Source organism: Triticum aestivum, chromosome 1A (assembly GCF_018294505.1).
Source record: "Triticum aestivum cultivar Chinese Spring chromosome 1A, IWGSC CS RefSeq v2.1, whole genome shotgun sequence".
NCBI classification, from domain to species: Eukaryota; Viridiplantae; Streptophyta; class Magnoliopsida; order Poales; family Poaceae; genus Triticum; species Triticum aestivum.
This window is the reverse complement of record NC_057794.1, coordinates 443,980,403-443,993,801: the sequence shown is the minus strand read 5'-3', so window position 1 is coordinate 443,993,801 and position 13,399 is coordinate 443,980,403. Positions and strand designations below refer to the sequence as shown.

The 13,399-nt window shown below is 46.8% G+C and overlaps 1 protein-coding gene and 1 pseudogene across 1 annotated transcript; one reads left to right on the top strand and one right to left on the bottom strand.

Moving 5' to 3' along the window:
- Window positions 1-7,745: 7,745 nt before the first annotated feature.
- Window positions 7,746-9,247, top strand: LOC123144821 (GDSL esterase/lipase At5g45910-like; annotated as a pseudogene).
- A 216-nt stretch (window positions 9,248-9,463) lies between these two features.
- LOC123144739 (membrane protein PM19L) lies at window positions 9,464-10,613 on the bottom strand. Its single transcript, XM_044563997.1, has 3 exons — window positions 10,373-10,613; window positions 9,987-10,252; window positions 9,464-9,892 (listed from the first exon to the last, which is right to left on the bottom strand). Exons 1-3 carry the CDS (start codon window positions 10,497-10,499, stop codon window positions 9,770-9,772), a joined length of 516 nt encoding a protein of 171 aa, XP_044419932.1. The 5' UTR covers window positions 10,500-10,613; the 3' UTR covers window positions 9,464-9,769.
- Between the last annotated feature and the right edge of the window lie 2,786 nt (window positions 10,614-13,399).

Sequence of the window (13,399 nt, the reverse complement as noted above, 5' to 3'; positions counted from 1 at the left end):
TTTGTTATTTTTCCACAATAATCCTTTATGCACACACCTTTTTGAGAGAGAGACACATGATTCAGAAATTGTTAGAATACTCTATGTGCTTCACTTATATCTTTTGAGTTATATAGTTTTTGCTCTAGTGCTTCACTTATATATTTTAGAGCACGATGGTGGATTTGTTTTATAGAAACTTTTGCTCTCTCATGATTCACTTAGATTATTTTGAGAGTCCTACAAAACAGCATGGTAATTTGCTTCAATTATTTTAGGCATTCAAGATTAATAATAAAAATTTCTTATGAGTGTGTTGAATACTATGAGAAGTTTGAAACTTGATAATTGTTTTGAGATATGGAGATGGTGATATTAGAGTTGTGCTAGTTGAGTAGTTGTGAATTTGAGAAATGCTTGTGTTGAATTTTTTGATTCCTGTAGCATGCACGTATGGTGAACCGTTATGTTAAGAAGTTGGAGCATGATGTATTTATTGATTGTCCTCCTTATGAGTGGCGGTCGGGGACGAGCGGTGGTCTTTTCCTACCAATCTATCCCCCTAGGAGCATGCGCGTAGTACTTTGCTTCGATAACTAATAGATTTTTGCAATAAGTATGTGAGTTCTTTATGACTAATGTTGAGTCCATGGATTATACGCACTCTCACCCTTCCACCATTGCTAGCCTCTCTAATACCGCGCACCTTTCGCCGGTATCATACACCCACCATATACCTTCCTCAAAACAACCACCATACCTACCTATCATGGCATTTCCATAGCCATTCCGAGATATATAGCCATGCAACTTTCCACCGTTCCGTTTACTATGACACGCTCCATCATTGTCATATTTGCTTCGCATGATCATGTAGTTGACATTTTAATTGTGGCAAAGCCACCGTTCATAATTCTTTCATATAAGTCACTCATGCATCATTCCTATCCCGTATACTGCTGGAGGCATTCATATAGAGTCATACTTTGTTCTAGTATCGAGTTGTAATCATTGAGATGTAAATAAATAGAAGTGTGATGATCATCATTCATAGAGTATTGTCCCAATAAAAAAAGGGGAGAAAGGCCAAAAAAAAAGAAGGCCCAAAAAAAGAATAAATAAATAAATAAAAAGGGGCAATACTACTATCCTTTTTTCCACACTTGTGCTTCAAAGTAGCACCATGATCTTCATGATAGAGAGTCTCCTATGCTATCACTTCCATATACTAGTGGGAATTTTTCATTATAGAACTTGGCTTGTATATTCCAACGATGAGCTTCCTCAAAATGCCCTAGGTCTTCGTGATCAAGCAAGTTGGATGCACACCCACTTAGTTCTTTTTGTTGAGCTTTCATATACTTATAGCTCTAGTGCATCCGTTGCATGGCAATCCCTACTCACTCACATTGATATCTATTAATGGGCATCTCCATAGCCCGTTGATACGCCTAGTTGATGTGAGACTATCTTCTCCCTTTTTGTCTTCTCCACAACCACCATTCTATTCCACATATAGTGCTATGTCCATGGCTCACGCTCATGTATTGCGTGAAGATTGAAAAAGTATGAGAACACCAAAAGTATGAAACAATTGCTTGGCTTGTCATCGGGGTTGTGCATAATTTAAATACTTTGTGTGGTGAAGATGGAGCATAGCCAGACTATATGATTTTGTAGGGATAACTTTCTTTGGCCATGTTATTTTGAAGAGACATAATTGCTTAGTTAGTACGTTCGAAGTATTATTATTTCTATGTAAATATTGAACTTTTGTCTTGAATCTTTCGGATCTGAATATTCATACAACAATTGAGAGAATTGCATTGAAATTATGCCAAGTAGCATTCCACATCAAAAATTCTGTTTTTTATCATGTACCTACTCGAGGACGAGCAGGAATTAAGCTTGGGGATGCTTGATACGTCTCCAACGTATCTATAATTTTTTATTGTTCCATGCTATATTATATCCTGTTTTAGACCTTATTGGGCTTTATTATACACTTTTATATTATTTTTGGGACTAACCTATTAACCGGAGGCCCAGCCCAGAATTGCTATTTTTTGCCTATTTCAGAGTTTCGCAGAAAAAGAATATCAAACGGAGTCCAAACGGAATGAAACCTTCGGGAACGTGATTTTCGGAACGAACGTGATCCAGAGGACTTGGACCCTACGTCAAGACATCAACCAGGAAGGCACGAGATAGGGGGCGCGCCTACCCCCCCCCCCCCAGGTGCGCCTTCCACCCTCGTGGGGCCCATGTTGCTCCACCGACATACTCCTTCCTCCTATATATACCTACGTACCCCCAAACTACTAGATACGGAGCCAAAACCCTAATTCCACGGCCGTAATTTTTTGTATCCACGAGATCCCATCTTGGGGCCTTTTTGGAGCTCTGCCGGAGCGGGTATCGATCACGGAGAGCTTCTACATCAGCACCATAGCCTCTCCGATGAAGTGTGAGTAGTTTACTTCAGACCTTCGGGTCCATAGTTATTAGCTAGATGACTTCTTATCTCTTTCTAGATCTCAAACAAAGTTCTCCCCCTCTCTTGTAGAGATCTATTCGATGTAATCTTCTTTTGCGGTGTGTTTGTTGAGACCGATGAATTGTGGGTTTAGATCAAGTTTATCTATGAACAATATTTGAATCTTCTCTAAATTCTTTTATGTATGATTGGTTATCTTTGCAAGTCTCTTCGAATTATCAGTTTGGTTTGGCCTACTAGATTGATCTTTCTTGCAATGGGAGAAGTGCTTAGCTTTGGGTTCAATCTTGCGGTGTCCTTTCCCAGTGACAGTAAGGGCAGCAAGGCACGTATTGTATTGTTGCCATCGAGGATAACAAGATGGGGTTTATATCATATTGCATGAGTTTATCCCTCTACATCATGTCATCTTCCTTAAAGTGTTACTCTGTTCTCTTGAACTTAATACTCTAGATGCATGCTGGATAGCGGTCGATGTGTGCAGTAATAGTAGTAGATGCAGGCAGGAGTCGATCTACTTGTCTTGGACGTGATGCCCATATACATGATCATACCTAGATATTCTCATAACTATGCTCAATTTTGTCAATTGCTCAACAGTAATTTGTTCACCCACCGTAATACTTATGCTCTCGAGAGAAGCCTCTAGTGAAACCTATGGCCTTGGGTTTATTTTCCATCATATTAATCTTCCAATACTTAGTTATTTCCTTTGCCATTTATTTTAGTTGCATCTTTGTTTCTCTTTATCATAAAAATACCAAAAATATTATCTTATCATATCTATCAGATCTCACTCTCGTAGGTGACCATGAAGGGATTGACAACCCCTTTATTGCGTTTGTTGCGAGGAGTTTATTTGTTTGTGTAGCTGCGAGGGACTCGTGCGTGGCCTCCTACTGGATTGATACCTTGGTTCTCAAAAACTGAGGGAAATACTTACGCTGCTCTGCTGCATCACCCTTTCCTCTTCAAGGGAAAACCAATGCAATTCTCAAGAGGTAGCAGTGGGCAGCTTGGTGCTCACGATGGCAGCGGCTCGGTCGTGCTTCTTCTAGGACTCCAACTCCGGTGTTGGTGCCAGCACGGGAGGTGCCCGCCTAGCCGGCGCGGGCCTCCTCTCTCACCCACTCCCCCGTCGGCTTCGGGAATGCGGGCAGCTCGGTCCTCGCGATGGCAGCGGCTCTGTCGTGCTTCTTCTAGGACTCCAACTCCGGCGCTGGTGCCAGCACGTGAGGCGCCTACCTAGCCGGTGCGGGAATGTCCGCCGGCTTGCAGGGCAGCGATGGCCTGCAGTTGGGGAAGGGATTCTCGGAAGGGACGAGGGGGGCGGCGCCGTGGCCGATGGCTTGGCGGGCTCCGGGAGCGCCAGTGACGGCTTCTGGGACAGCGTCGTGTAGGGCCTCCTGGGCTCAGGCACGGGCGTCGTCGGTGCGACGTGCGGCAAAGGGTGCTTCTTGGGTTGTGATACATCTCCAACGTATCTATAACTTTTGATTGTTCCATGCTATTATATTATCTGTTTTGGATGTTTTATATGCATTAATATGCTATTTTATAGTCCCTCTGTTCACTTTTATAAGACCTTGAAGACATTTCAGACAATGTGCAAAACAACCTATTTAGAGTTGTCTGAAATGACTTACAAAAGTAAATGGAGGGAGTATTATTTTTGGGACTAACCTATTAACCTAAAGCCCAGTGCCAGTTCTGTTTTTTCCTTGTTTTTGAGCTTCGCAGAAAAGGAATACCAAACGGAATAAAACTTCACAATGATTTTTCTTGGACCAGAAGACACCCAGGGGACTTGGAGTGCAAGTCGGAAGAGCCACGAGGTGGCGGCAAGGTGGAGGGCACGCCCTAGGAGGCACCCCCTACCTTGTGGGCCCCTCGGTGACCTTCTGGCCTAGCTCTTCCTCCTATATATTTATATATATTCCAGAACCACCAGAAGAATCCATGAAAACACTTTTCCACCACCACAACCTTTTGTTCCCGTGAGATCCCATCTTGGGGCCTTTTCTGGCATCCCGCCGGAGGGGGATTTGATCACGGAGGGCATCTACATCAACCCTACTGACCTTCCGATGAAGTGTGAGTAGTTTACCATAAACCTACGGGTCCATAGCTAGTAGCTAGACGGCCTTTTCTCTCTCTTTGATTCTCAATACCATGTTCTCCTCGATGTTCTTGGAGATCTATCCGATGTAATCTTCTTTTGCGGTGTGTTTGTCGAGATTCGATGAATTGTGGATTTATAATCAGCTTCTGTGAATATTATTTGAATCTTCTCTGAATTCTTATATGCATGATTTGGTATCTCTATATTTCTCTCTGAACTATCGGTTCGGTTGACCAACTAGATTGGTTTTTCTTGCAATTGGAGAGGTGCTTAGCTTTGGGTCCAATCTTGCATGATTTCACCCAGTGACAAAGTAGGGGTAGCGAGACACGTATTGAATTGTTGCCATCGAGGATAAAAAGATGGGGTTTACATCATATTGCATGAGTTTATTCCTCTACACCATGTCATCTTACTTAAGGCATTACTCCATTCTTTATCAACTTAATACTCTAGATGCATGCTGGATAGCGATTGATGTGTGGAGTAATAGTAGTATATGCAGGCAGGAGTCGGTCTAGTTGACACAGACATGATGCCTATATTTCATAATCATTGTCTTGAATATCGTCATTACTTTGCGCTTTTCTATCAATTGCTCGACAGTAATTTGTTCACCCACCGTATTATTTGCTTTCAAGAGAGAAGCCTCTAGTGAAAGCTGAAGGAAATATGCCCTAGAGGCAATAATAAACTTGTTATTTATATTTCCTTATATCATGATAAATGTTTACTATTCATGCTAGAATTGTATTAACCGAAAACTTAGTACATGTGTGAATACATAGACAAACAAAGTGTCACTAGTTTGCCTCTACTTGACTAGCTCGTTGAATCAATGATGGTTATGTTTCCTAAACCATAGACATGAGTTGTCATTTGATTAACGGGATCACATCATTAGAGAATGATGTGATTGACTTGACCCATCCGTTAGCTTAGCACGTTGATTGTTTAGTTTGTTGCTATTGCTTTCTTCATGACTTATACATGTTCCTATAACTATGAGATTATGCAACTCCCGAGTACCGGAGGAACACTTTGTGTGCTACCAAATGTCACAACGTAACTGGGTGATTATAAAGGTGCTCTACAGGTGTCTCCGATGGTGCTTGTTGAGTTGGCATAGATCGAGATTAGGATTTGTCACTCCGATTGTCGGAGAGGTATCTTTGGGCCCTCTCGGTCATGCACATCACTATAAGCCTTGCAAGCATTGTGACTAATGAGTTAGTTGCGGGATGATGCATTACGGAACCAGTAAAGAGACTTGCCGGTAACGAGATTGAACTAGGTATAAGGATACCAACGATCGAATCTCGGGCAAGTAACATATCAATGACAAAGGGAACAATGTATGTTGTTATGCGGTTTGACCGATAAAGATCTTCCTAGAATATGTAGGAGCCAATATGAGCATCCAGGTTCCTCTATTGGTTATTGACCGGAGACGAGTCTCGGTCATGTCTACATAGTTCTCGAACCCGTAGGGTCCGCACGCTTAACGTTCGGTGACGATCGGTATTATGAGTTTATGTGTTTTTTATGTACCGAAGGTAGTTCGGAGTCCCGGATGTGATCACGGACATGACGGGGAGTATCGAAATGGTCGAGACATAAAGATCGATATATTGGATGACTATGTTTGGACTTCGGAAGGGTTCCGGGCAAGTTCGGACAAATACCGGAGTACCGGGGGGTTACCGAAACCCCCCGGGGAGTGTAATGGGCCTACTGGACCTTAGTGGAGAAGAGGAGGGGCGGCCAGGGCAGGCCACGCGCCTTCTCTCCCTCTAGTCCGAATTGGACAAGGAGGGGGCGGCGCCCCCCTTTCCTTCCCCCTCTCTCCTCCTTCCCTCTCTCCTACTCCTACTCTTGGAAGGGTTGGAGTCCTACTCCCGGTGTGAGTAGGACTCCCCTTGGGGCGCGCCTAGGAGGGCCGGCCTCTCCCCCCCCCCCCACCACTCCATAGAGACACAAGTTGACCAGTTGATCTTTTAGCCGTGTGTGGTGCCCCTGCGTCGGTAGCATCATCATCACCATCATCACGCCGTCGTGCAGATGGAACTATCGAAGCTTTGCTGGATCGGAGTTCGTGGGACGTCACCGAGCTGAACGTGTGCTGAACTCGGAGGTGCCGTACGTTTGGTACTTGGATCAATCGGATCGTGAAGACGTACGACTACATTAACCGCGTTCTCATAACGCTTCCGCTTATGGTCTACGACGGTACGTGGACGACACTCTCCCCTCTCGTTGCTATGCATCACCATGATCTTGCGTGTGCGTAGAATTTTTTTTGAAATTACTGCATGCCCCAACAAAAGCTATGGTCCCCGGGTCTATTTTCCATCATATTAGTTTTCGATCTACTATTTTGCACTCTTTTATTTTCAGATACATAAACCAAAAAACCCAAAAATATTTTATCTTTTATTTATCTATCTCGGTTAGATCTCACATTTGCAAGTGACCGTGAAGGTATTGACAACCCCTTTATCGTGTTGGGTGCAAATGTTTGATTGTTTGTACAAGTATTGATGATTTGCGTGTTCTTCTCCAACTAGATTGATATCTTGGTTCTTAATCGAGAGAAATACTTATCTCTACTGTGTTGCATCATTCTTTCTTCTTAAGAAAAAAACCAACGCATCTTAAGAAGTAGCAGGTAGCGTGATGGTGAGCTCCTCGTTTTCGAACTTGGCGCGGATGCCGTCGACGTTGCAGTTGGAGGGGAGCTGCAGGTCCTTCTCGAAGCGGCTCCACCTGTTGCCCTCCACCGGCCGCTCGCCGCGTGTGCGCAGGCGGCCGCGAGCAGGCAGAGGCAGCGCACGGCCGTGAGCGGCGGCGGCGCCGGCCACGCCCCGGAGCAATCCCACCGGATTGGTAGGAGGCAAGGCCCCGATTGCTTTTGTTTTCAGGGTAAGGACCCGATTGCTTTTTTTAGGGGTCCTTTTGCAAAGCAAAATTGTATATGGATGTAATTGGCTTTTTTTTGCCATGTCACCCTGTCCGGCAGGACCCTTATTGCGCCGGCTGCTGCCGTTCCAAATGCTCATAGCTACCAACTGTATCTGTGTATTTCTGTGAGGACAGAGGGACATGCGCTAGCTTTGCATACCGCACTCGTGTATATGTGTAGGGGGGCTCAGCTAGTTCCGTGGGTACGAAGAGGGCAAATTATCCATGGCTCTCGCTCTAGCAGGTCGCCTACTCATGGTGCTGCTCCTCGCGGGCACAGGCGTCGCAGCGCCGCCGCCGCCGCAGGTCTCGCCTTCGGAGGCAACGGTTGACAGCATTACGGCCATCTACAACTTCGGGGACTCCATCTCGGACACGGGGAACCTCCTCCGGGAAGGCGACACCGGAATGCTGCGTTACACCACGGGCCTTCCCTACGGTGTCACCATCGGCCGCCCCACCGGCCGTTGCTCCGACGGCTTCCTCATGATCGACTTCCTTGGTACATCCACATGTCCATTTGCCGACTACTAGTACAATGCATGCTAGCTCTCTAGCTCTCTACTGTCTTTAAACGAGCGAGCATCTGTGGTTGTGCAGCTGAAGATCTCGGCCTCCCGCTGCTCAACCCGTACCTCGACAGGCGCGCGGATTTCACGCACGGCGTCAACTTCGCCGTCGCCGGAGCCACCACGCTCAGCACGACGGCGCTGGCCAACAGGGGGCTCACCGTCTCCCACACCAACAGCTCCCTTGGAGTCCAGCTCAGATGGTTCAAAGAGTTCATGAGCTCCACAACTAACTCCCCTCGAGGTCTACTGCCCTTCACCTTCTCATTAAGCTACTGTAATTAACTTGCCACCAAAGCACAAATTAAGCTGATGCAAAAAGTTAACTTTGTATCGCAGAGATAGATAAGAAACTAGCGAGTTCACTGGTGATGCTGGGGGAGATCGGCGGCAACGACTACAACTACGTCTTCCTACAGCCCCGGCGGACGAACGACAGACACGACCCGATCAGCAATGCTACCCGCAGCGCGGAGAGCTTGGCGCACGCCCTCTCACTCGTACCCGAGGTCGTGCAATCCGTAGCAGACGCAGCCAAGGAGGTGCTGGACATGGGCGCCACGAGGATGGTCATCCCCGGCAACTTCCCCATCGGGTGCATGCCGAGCTACCTGACCGCGGCCACGGCGTCGAGCCCCGCGTCGCTGCGCGACGGCGACGGCTGCCTCGTCTCCTTCAACGTCCTGGCGCGCGCGCACAACGAGCGCCTGCGCCGCGCCGTCGGGGAGCTGCGGCGGTCGTACCGGACGCGACGGTGGCCTACGCCGACTACTTCGCCGCCTACCTCGAGATCCTCCGCCACGCGCCGCGGCTCGGCTTCGAGGGCGGCGCGGCCCTGCGTAGGGCGTGCTGCGGCGCGGGCGGCGGGGAGTATAACTTTGATCACAACAGGCTGTGCGGCGCGCCGGGGACGACGGTGTGCGCGGACCCGAGCAGGCGTCCTAGCTGGAACGGCATCCACCTCACGCAGCATGGTTACCGCGTCATGACCGAGCTGCTGTATCGCCGAGGGCTCGCGTGCCCGGCTGCGGTGAAACTCCCGCGCCAGAAGCCTTGCCTGCCCGTGAGTTGATGCGGGTCGTCACGTTTGTTGGCGTTTGGGCCCCCGTCTGGTGTAACCACATTTCGTGGATGTCTCACAAAAACCAGAACTGCTTGTGTTTCTCCAAAAAAAAACAGAGCTGCTTCCAATTTTGTGAAAGTAATGGAAAGGGGTAATGCCCGGTTTAAAAATAAATTGTGAAAGCTCTGCTTCATCTGTCTCTATTCAGTGACGCAGCTGCGTTACCGTTTAGTCGTTCAATACGCTGTTGTATAAATGGTGCCCGGAAGTAGTAATATTTGCCAGATTTTGCATGAGCAACGTTATATATTTGCCAGATTTTGTGCAGAATGCGACAGTCCCACAAATTAGAGAATAAATACTAGTACTCGACATATTATGTGATCGTCACGCCCACCGGCCGGACACAATTTCACCGCAAGCGCACGCACACCCTGAGAACCCCGACACGGTAGCATATATAATCCGCATATTCACATCACACGCACGCACACGCAAACCAATAATCCTTGCCAAGATGATGCTGCACCTTCAAATAGACCACACTCCATCGACGACCGGCCTGCGTCGACCGATCATCAGACCCGTGCTCTGACTCCCATGGGCGTCTGCACGATGGCCGCGTTCGCCCCGGCGTGCAGCGACCCGACGCAGAGCAGCTGCGTTCCGGCCAGGATGATCGTGAACGTCTCCAGCGCGCGCTGCACACACACAGATGAACATCGTTAATTAGGTTCCACAAGGACAAGAGATGGGGTCGACAGATTCTCCATTGATTTACTGGTGCTTAATTACCAGGCTGGGGGGCCTCAGGCCGATGCTGATCTCCTTGCACGCGAGTCCCATGGCGAGGAGGGTGAGGGTCCAGGTGACGAGGGCGGAGGCGGCGGCGGACATCATGCTGGCGGGGTAGCCCTCGGTGACGTCGCGCAGGCCGGTGAGCGAGGTGGAGATGCCGACCGCGCCGGCCAGGAGCGCGAAGATGACGAAGAACCCCGTCGCCAGGTTGCCCATCGGGAAGTAGACCGGGAACAGCCGCACCGGCGGCGACGCGCCCCTCACTGCACGAGCACGAACAATCGAACATACATGCACATCCATCAACACCAGGACAAGATCAAACAGACGAGTATTCTTCAGGCTCTGAACTTCTGATCAGAGGTTGCAGACGATGGGCTTACGTGAGTGGGCACTGTCCTCGATGCTGTAGTTGACGGCCCAGCCGGCGATGACGGCGACGACGACGTACATGATGAGGTTCAGGAAGAGGAGGCCCGAGGCCATCGTCTTGATGCCCCCGCTCGCCATGCTAGCTGCTAGCTGAGCTGCCGAACACGAGATCGATGCGCCGTGCGTGCTCGTGTGCTCAGCTCGCTCCCTTTTCTATGCCGCTCCGGTCGTGGTGTGCTGCTACGGCGTGGTGATCGGCGGCATATATAACCGCCACGGAAATGCATTCTTTTGGTGGAAAGGTCGGCGCGCAGCTAAGAGACGCACACGAAGAAGCCACAGATATTCTGCCGTTTCTTTGCGAGTAAGCCAGCCAGGTAGTATGCTGCTTTTGCGGTCTGCAAGGGACGGATCTCCTCTCCTCTCCTTGCACGGGGTCACGAATTCTTTTCTTCGCCAGGTGAATAGGGTGATATGCTCGTGGACACGGAAAGCTTTAGTTTCAAGCATGGATTGCATATGTTCTTTTCCCTCTTGCTCGGCAACGCCAGCCTCCAAAGGACCCGTCAAAAGCAGAACTTCCAACAATCTTTTTCGAAAGGAAATAAGTGGATTATTAAAGTGGAACAAAAACTTTTATGACAACTTAGCGATTGACCACAATTTTTTTCTTTTTTGGCCACTTTAACGCAAAACCAGAAGTACTCAGCTTTTTTTTAGTATAATCAGCCAAGCTTTATTGATCAGGGTTTAACGAGATAGAAATATCAAGATGATCATGGGGTTGGGCAAGCCAGACATGGATTCCACGATCTGAAGAATGAGAGAACTTGGCTAGATTATGGGCCTCCAAGTTTGACGCTCAAAACGAATTTGCAATTCGCGGAACTAGATGGCATAGCCTTGATTTCCTTCACTAGCTTAGTATCGACCCCCGTGTCAAATGCAATGTCAATCACAAGTTGCTTTTTTTGAGGCCAATGTGATGTGAAGGTTCAGCGGTGCAAGATCAAACGCAATAGCGGCATGCTACAACTTTGAGAGTAGTAGGATCCGCTACGCTGCTGATAACATGAAGACCCTAAGAACCGATCGTCTCCATTCCTAGGATCCGTTACATGTTACACTGTTGATAACTTCCTAGAGCTCATTTATCAATCTATTAATGAAAATATGTATAAAGAAGGTTATTTCCAACTTCACAATGTTTTCATGCGGTTTCAAACAAATCGAGCAATCATTGCTTCACCCATGGGAGTCAGAGTACATCGATATAAACATGTGCTCAACAAGTATTCAACTAGTTTCCAATAACAAGCTCAATTACATGTTTAGCCCGTTTTGACGCTGAATCCTGCAAGTAGGGCCAACCTATAAGGGTGTGTGAAGAAAAAAAACCTAAGGACGTGATTGGACATCCCCAACCTCTACCATGTTGTTGGGAATTAGCATGCAAACACACTTATGGTGAACCGAAAAAGTGCAGCAGAAATAAACTAATCCCAGCACCACTTCATGCACTAATTTAAGGATTGTTGCTTAGTACGAAAGGAAACATATGCAGCAACATATATGATGCAAATAGCTCTCGCAACACCCCAGATGCCTCTCAAATGATGTATGGGGTCAGGAGAACTTTGGATAGGGACAAGGTTGGGGTTAAAACCAAGTAAAAATATCTTGTGTCTCTGTGTGTTGATGTTATGTTGTTATTCAAAGAGTTTCTCCTGACTCCAACACTGTCTGGGGTGTGTCTGGAGTGTTGCAAGGGCTATTTCCTCCATATATGTTACTACATATGTTTCCTTCCATGTTGTGTAACGGTCTCTGAATTAATACATGAAATGGTGTTGAGATTACTTTATTTCCACATCATTTCTTAGTTCATCATAAGTGTATTTGTGTGCTAATTCCGAACAGAGTGGCATCAAAGTTTTGGTGTCTTAGGAGCTTTCTAATTTAGTTGTTTGATTGTTGTTGGAAGTGTTGCTCACAATGGCTATGGACGAGGGTGCTACGACAACCTTCATGATAAAATTTGATTCTTTCAATTACTCACTATGGAAGCCCATGGTGAAAGACGACATTTATTGAACATATTTGTATGATCCAATTGTGAAAGACAAGGTACTCTACGGTGTCACGTAAGAAGAATGAATAGTGCTACACAGAAAGACAATAGGTATGCTCTACATAAACTGCAATTTTATTTCACCATGTTGCAAATGCCGTAAATACATATGAGATGTAAAAAAATTAGAGTCTATGAATGAAAGGAAGACATCAATGAACAAGGCCTTGGTAATCAAAATACTTGTAAGCTTGAGTACCGACATGGCAATAATGTGATTGAGCACTTGAATGTGTCTTCCAATTCCATATAAATCAACTCTCAGCCACGAAGGACAATTTTGAGGATGAGGTACACGCATTGTTGTTGCTGAGTTCGATGCTTGATAGCTGGAACACGCTTGTTGTGTCACTTAGCAATTCAGCTCTTCATGATAAGCTTACTTATGGTGAAAAAAAATTGTTGCATGAAGAAGCCAGAAATAAGTGAAATGTGAAAATGATGCCTCTTCTTCAGATTGTACGTGGCTAACCATGGACATAGCCAGAAAAGATTCTAGCAAGGCAGAGATAAAATCTAGGGAAAGATTTGTAACGCCCTCGATGCGGCTATATCTCCCACGTGTCGAAGCACGACTTAGAGGCATAACTGCATTGAAAGCAATGTGCAAGCGAGGTAATCTTCACAACAACCCATGTACATAAATAGAGGGGAAAAGTACATAGTTGGCTTACACTCGCCACGTCACACAAATACATAAATAAGTCATTATATTCATCCAATACACTCAAGATCCGACTACGAAACCAAAATAAAGATCAATCCCCAAATGCGACAAAGTCCCCGATCGCCCCAACTGGGCACCACTACTGATCATCTGGGAAAGATACGTAGTAACGACGAGAGTCTTCATCGAACTCCCACTTGAGCTCGGTCATATCATCTGGAGCGGCATCATCGGTCCCTG